This window comes from Lepidothrix coronata, unplaced genomic scaffold (assembly GCF_001604755.1).
Source record: "Lepidothrix coronata isolate B3197 unplaced genomic scaffold, Lepidothrix_coronata-1.0 Scaffold22, whole genome shotgun sequence".
Lineage (NCBI taxonomy): Eukaryota > Metazoa > Chordata > Aves > Passeriformes > Pipridae > Lepidothrix > Lepidothrix coronata.
This window is the reverse complement of record NW_016690202.1, coordinates 5,457,237-5,463,947: the sequence shown is the minus strand read 5'-3', so window position 1 is coordinate 5,463,947 and position 6,711 is coordinate 5,457,237. Positions and strand designations below refer to the sequence as shown.

The window sequence follows — 6,711 nt, the reverse complement described above, 5'->3', positions numbered from 1 at the left end:
ACACATTTCCTAAAAGAAAAGAAATGTTTATTTTATTTTTTAATTACTTTAATTGTAATTAAGTAATGAACTATGCTTTTACTTCAAGGTATTTACTACTTCGGTTTTATTATTCTTAGTTTAGTATGTATTGTGTATCTTCTCTCCATCTCAGAAGATACTTCTAAGGTACTTGAATTTTACAGGAGACACTCCTGCCCTTGACCCTCCTATAAAAAGATTTGTGTGGAACTCATAACACAAGTCCGCATCTATTGAGCTAAATCATGTCTTTATTAGGAAAGCACCAACACCACACTTTTCAAAATTACTGGAATTTTATTTGCCTCAGGCTTATGACTTGCAACCAAAGACATTGTGCAAAGAAAGCAAAGATTAAGTACACTTTAGGGAAAAGGTGATAATCCACATTGGTAACATAGAAGATCAGTCTGATGAAAGAAGCCATACATTACACTATATAGATTGCAATATTCAATAGCATTTTTTAACCCAACTTTTTTAATAAAGGAAAAAAAAGTTAAGCAAAGTTTACAGTAGACATAAATCTGATACAATTCAAAAAGCATTTTTCTGAAGATCGTCAAGCGTAAAGTGGAAAAACATATATGGGACAAGGTGGATGAAGGCTAACTATTGAACATTTATGAGCTATTAAACAAAGTTGCATATATGTACCACAGTGTAAAAAACAATACAGAACAAATTAGAAATTTGAAAACTGCCTGATGAAAAATAAAATAACCAGTGGCTTTTAATGACTTCTCCTGGTTATCAATGCTACAAAAGACTTTTTATTTTTCTGTCTTTCTGAGGCCACTGAAAAACACCTTATCAAATGATAAAACCAGGCACAATCAAATAATTACGAAGTCAAAACTAGCCTATAGAAATATACTAATATCCCCCATTTTCCATCAGAAGTTTTTTTTGTTGTTGTTTTTTGAGGCCTATTTGGTCACAATATGTTACATTTTTTTTTCTTTTTTACACCATGATATCATATGTTTGTCTGGCACTATCCTAAAGCTAATTTTTAGAGAATGAGAATACAGAAGCAACCCAATGTCTATTTGACAAAAAGAATTCACTGGGTGTAAAATAGAAGAAAAGAGGAGAGAAGGGGAAGGGGTCAGTTCTGCCAAGAAAATAAACCCTATGGATCACTCATCATCACTTCCGCTTGCTTCCGACTGGTCCTAGAGGTAAGAGACACAAGACAAGTCAGAAATTCTTTCCAGCTATTCTGTGGAATTTGTAAAAGAAGGAAAAAAAAAAGGAAGTACAGGGAAGAAAAAAGACAATTAAACTGACAAATCAAGATAGCCTTAAGAAAGCTACTATGTTATCTAGTAGTTCTATTTCATGACATTTCAGCTAATTGCTGTAGACTCCTTTAGAGAAGGAAAGACAGAGAGTCAGGAAACACCAGCTCTTTCTTTCTATCCAGACATTTAAAAACAACTGGGAACACATCTATTTTCATTTGTTGAAATAGTAGAAGCACCCACCAAAAAAAAAAACCCATCAAGCTATAAGTTTTTCATCTGTGGACAACAGCAAACAGACCATGAGACTTAAAGGTTCAAGGGATGTAGTAACAGCTTGAAGAAATAAGCTCCAAACTTCTTAGACTTCTTGTCTTCCAGCACTGGGACCAGATCTCATAAGCACACCCAGATACAGTTAACACCCCCACCCAAATCTCTCAAGATGATCACTACAGATTAAACATGTGCTTAAGCATGAATAGTTGAGAATTCTGACAGCAAGCAGGACAGGGCAAAGATGCAATCACTGTAACCACTTCCACAGTCTCACTGAACAAAACTTACATTTTCATCTTGATCCTCATCACTATCATCATCACTCACGACAGGCTTGGCTTTTGCTCGGCTTTGCCTCTTCTTGCCTTTTCCTTTCTCCCGACTTTTTTCATCCTTCTTATTTAACTTGATTTTGACTTTCACTGATTTTGCTGCAAAAAGTTAACAGCAACATTAATGTAACTTTCACTTATCAACTTTTAAATGCTGTCTCTGTTCACAGAGATTCACCTCTGGTAGCAAGTTGGAAAGATATTCCCCTCCGACCTTATATGGACTGTGGAACAATGAAACAGAGCTATTTGCTTTGATTTCTCTACTTCTTGATAGTTTTAACAACAGCTTGTATTAAACTATAAAGATTAACTTTAAGTTGACCATGTGCCCTTTCTTTTCATTCTCAGAATTCACAGTGTCTACAGGCAGTATATGGTCCTGTGAGAAGATACACATCTAAAAATACTTTCTTCCTTGGCCATAGAGATGTTTAGCCTTGGTACAAACATTGAGTCTTTTTTTTATTTTAAACTACAGAAATGCTATGTGGAGGTGACCAGCAAATTTTGAGCTGACACCTCTTTTAAATTTCTGATTCCAGAATATCCGCTCATTTCCAAATGAGCTACTAAAGTTGCATGCTTTGCACATCCACGTGACACACTTGGAAGAGTAGCTCAGAGCCAAGTATTACAGCTTCTTTAACCAGAGAAAAGGTAGTCGGAGAGTTTGAGTCAATGTACTGGATGGCACAAAGTGCAACGAAGGGATCCCTGCTTTTCCACTTCATCATATTTCCAAGTCTGCAGGGACTGAATGAGTGTCCTGAAACAACTGGAGTTTCATTTAGTCCTTGTCACACTAAAGGGTATTTGCAGCATCACGTGGTTCTCAACCAGCTGATGAACTCTGTATGTCGCACCATGCCCAAAGGTTGACCACCCATGGAAAAAGATTGTCTCTGGCCTTTCCAGGTACTTCTATTTACAAATAACATGAACAGGACACAAAAGCTTTCTAAACACTCATAGCCAGTCCACAAAGCACTTCTGTGATTTGTTTTTGGCTTAAAAACAGTTTACTGTACTCTAAAAAGTACAGTCAGAAAATTTGGCTGAAAGACTTACACTGAATGTTAAAACACAGAGCAGCAAACTTAGTAAGTAATTACTTCTACCACTGGAAAACAGAACCTTGCAATCAGTCTCCATGCAGAAACGGGAAAACCTTTCCTTCCGCCTTCAGATACACTTTCTTTTCAGTATTTAGCAGGAAACTCACATTCTGATTCCGATTCTTCTTCTTCATCATCTTCTTCATCATCATTGCTTTCATCCTCGCTTTCTTCTTCTTTGGCTATCTTCTGTCGCGCACTTTTGAACACAGACTGAAGAACAATGGAATCTTCATAGATCTACAGTACAGATACAAATCTATGTCACAACTATAAAGTCAAGCAATATCAAAAATTCACAGCAGACATCTTAATTTTCAGTGCAAACCTACACAGTACATGGCCTTTTCAAATACTGACTAAAAGTGCCTGTTACATGAATTGTACAAGAAATGTCAACATTAATTCTTCATGCTCCCAATGAAGAAATTTGTCAGTAGTGAGCTGCAAACAACTATTACAATGTATTACATCTAAAATGTCCAGTTAGAATGTTTTTCTTATAATTTCTATTACCACAGGAGCTATTGTGATTTTCATTAGATCATAACAATCTTGAAAAACTACCAAAGGAACAGACTTCAGCAGTAAGCACCTTAATTAAAAAACAGGTTATAGTCTAGCAATACAGTTGATAATGACAAATGGCTAACCCTCACGTAATTATCTTTAGGGTTTTTTTCTGAAATCCAAAGTGGCTACAAGGAAAATAATTTATTCCAAGCAGCTCATTCCTTCCTTCCTCTCAGATCTAAGATGTCTGAAAAACAAAATCAGGGCTTGCTCTAAACCTAACATGTTCAAACGTTCTGTAGTTTCCAAAGTATCTTTGGTACATCAGATTTTGTCTTTAACATCAAGTATGAGGGGACTGTCAAAAGTGAGAGGACTTCTTTTGGCTTGTAACACATTTCTCAGATTAACACACTAAAAATCTTGTTGTCTTGCTGAGTATCTGGTTCTTTGTAATCACACAAACAAATGACAGTGTACAGTTTGTTTCGTAAAATATCAGAAGCCAAGGATTGGACAATTCAGCACTAAACAGTTAAGAATAGTTAATAGAAGAGTACAGACTCAAAGACTACATTTAATTTTATCATTGTCAACAACCTTGGCTGTCATATTACTCCTCTGGCTAAATGACATACTTTCTTGTATAAAGGGACACTTGGTATTTGTAAAAAAGATAATAGGAGGATTTTTGGCTGCCATTATACAATCTGTATGCTAAACCTGATAAAATTGCTCCAATATTTTGTAGGTTCAATAAACCAAATTAGAAAAAGTTTGTTCAGAATACTTTACATGAAATACGCAATTCCCATTTTTCACTTGATTGTCAAGTCCTTCTCAGAAAAACTGCCTCTCACTGTGGACTTTTCCCCATTCTGCAAGTGCTGCTGTACTTTTTGTTATGAGATGTTTGACTGCCCATGATCATGGTGAAATATATATATAAAATTATATATAAATAAAACAATCATTAATGCCTTGGAAAGGTTGTTCTCATATTGTCTTATGACACTGGTGAGCTGTGAGACTCCAGAGCTTCCTTCCTCGAAGTCAAATAATAACTGACTTTCTCTTATAACTACTTCTTTTCAAGTCAGCTATTGAGAGAAGCCGCCAAGTTCCTCTGAGAACCATTTATTTTTCATATGAATAGGCCTAGAGTATTCAATTGTTCATAGGAATGGCTCTTTCAACTAACTTTCTGTTCTTTCTCAGACAAAACACTTTTCTAAGAAAAAAGAATTAAAGACAATGTACAACATTGTACTTTTTTAATGCTGTTCACTACATATTTAGGAAATAACTATGACCCAGACTTTCAAACAGAATTTCCCAAGTAAATCGAGGGGGTGTTAAAAATTATTTTAACCTTCTTAATGTGGAATTATCTTTAATATTGATATCTCCTGATACACAAAAAACCCTGGAGCTGCTTCATGAAAAGCTGTGCAAATTTTATTATTTTGATGAAAATCCAAACCCAACAGGTTCCAAAAAATCCCTTCATAAAGGGAAAAGCAATGACAACAGAACTTCATGACAAATGACAACATTCATGACAAATATCTGTTTCAAGAGATATAAAGTATTTTTAACTATGCATCTGTTTCATTCAACCATTACAACACAAAAAACTTTTCAAAACACTGAGGCTGCATTGAGGACAAGAGCCTTAACCCATGAAGTCGCTCTATCCCTGAAAACCCCTCAAAAGGTTCCATCTCAGATGTAACTGCTTTGCTTCAAGGAAAAGCAGCATCCATCATACTAAGAGAACACTTGAATTCACTGTGTGCTTAAACAACTACCTTGATTAGCCCTTTGTTTTTGAGTGCATACACAACTAATCTAGTTTACTGATGTGAATTGGTATGTCAGAGCTAAGACCTGAACTACTAAAAAGAACACAGGGTAGCAAGGTAGCCCTGAAAACTGGAGGACTACTGCAGAAGTGTCCTGCAACTCAGGGGAAATAAAAATGAATGGTGTGAGAACTTCACAGAGGAAAAAAATCCTAAAATAAAATCTTAGCTACATGTTTGTTATTTGGGCTTCATGCTATAAAAACTCTAGGTCAGGTAATTAATGTTGGTTCATTGGAACAGAAAATAATACTACAACACTCTGATACACGTTGAGCTATTTCCAAACAGAGTAGCAATATCTACTAACAGTTCTATCTACTCAGGCTTACTGCCAATTTTACCACCTTTGTCTAAAAAGAGACCAATTTCCCATGAGCAACTTCAGTCACTCTGATGAAAATAATTTTATTATTTTTCCCATTTCACTACTGATTTTTATTTACCTCTTTTTACCTTTTCTATCAACTTTTACCATTTTCTGAAGTCTCAGCCACACTTTTTGGTATTAACTTTCCTTCACTTTTTTCCCCCACTTGTTATAATTAGATATTTATAGCTGTTAGACTGCTATATGACTAACAGTAGAGTGAAAATTTACATTTGGACATGTAACAAAACTTTGTCCCAAGCTTTCTACCATCATTAATTGTCTTATTGAGATACTTTCAGTTGCTTTATTTATGGTTGTTTTCATGTAACTGAAGACAGTAAAAATACCACATGTACAGAAAAATTTTTTGTCTCTAGATATCAAAAATAATAACAAAATTATGAGCTGTATCCAACAATCCTAAATTGCATACTCATTTTTAATTCTCAAATATTAATATAAACTCCTCAGTTCAGCTAAAGGAATCACTAATGTTTAGAAATTTGAAGGATGCATTAGTATGGGAAGCATCACCCTTCAGCTTACTTTTATTTAGGCTTCTGTTAAAATCTTTTTTTTTTCCTCTTGCACATTATGGGAGCTGTCTTCATGTTCTCTGCTTCAATTTAATACTGTATTTGCATTACACTTTTTGGACCTCGTCTATAAAAATAATCACCCAAGACTATGTTTCACTGTATGGTAAGAAAACTTTCTAGTTTCTCATCCAGATCTCGTAGTCTTTTCTTTTTGTTAGTATCCTTTTGTGTTAGTATCCTGTTCTGAATTCACACCACCAAGCCCATTCATGTGTGTACAACATCTATTTGAGATGAGTTTGCCTTCCAAACCTCTGAGACTCATCTGGGATTTATTGTCTCTAAAAACGGACACTGACCTTTCAACAATAAAAAAAAAAATTTGAAAAAAACCAGAGGGTTCAGAGGGTATAAAGTTTCATAC

At 35.0% G+C, this 6,711-nt stretch overlaps 1 protein-coding gene across 3 annotated transcripts in view; it reads right to left on the bottom strand.

Annotated features, from left to right (window-relative positions):
- Positions 1-254: 254 nt before the first annotated feature.
- The window catches only part of SMARCA2 (SWI/SNF related, matrix associated, actin dependent regulator of chromatin, subfamily a, member 2), a 119,211-nt gene continuing 112,754 nt past the window's right edge, over positions 255-6,711 (bottom strand). For all 3 annotated transcript variants that reach the window (XM_017808145.1, XM_017808147.1, XM_017808146.1), the window contains 3 exons: positions 3,105-3,237; positions 1,836-1,978; positions 255-1,199 (listed from right to left, as the gene is read on the bottom strand). In XM_017808145.1, coding sequence (XP_017663634.1) covers positions 1,164-1,199; positions 1,836-1,978; positions 3,105-3,237 — 312 coding nt within the window. In that variant the 3' untranslated portion in view covers positions 255-1,163. The remainder of the gene's footprint in view (positions 1,200-1,835; positions 1,979-3,104; positions 3,238-6,711) is intronic.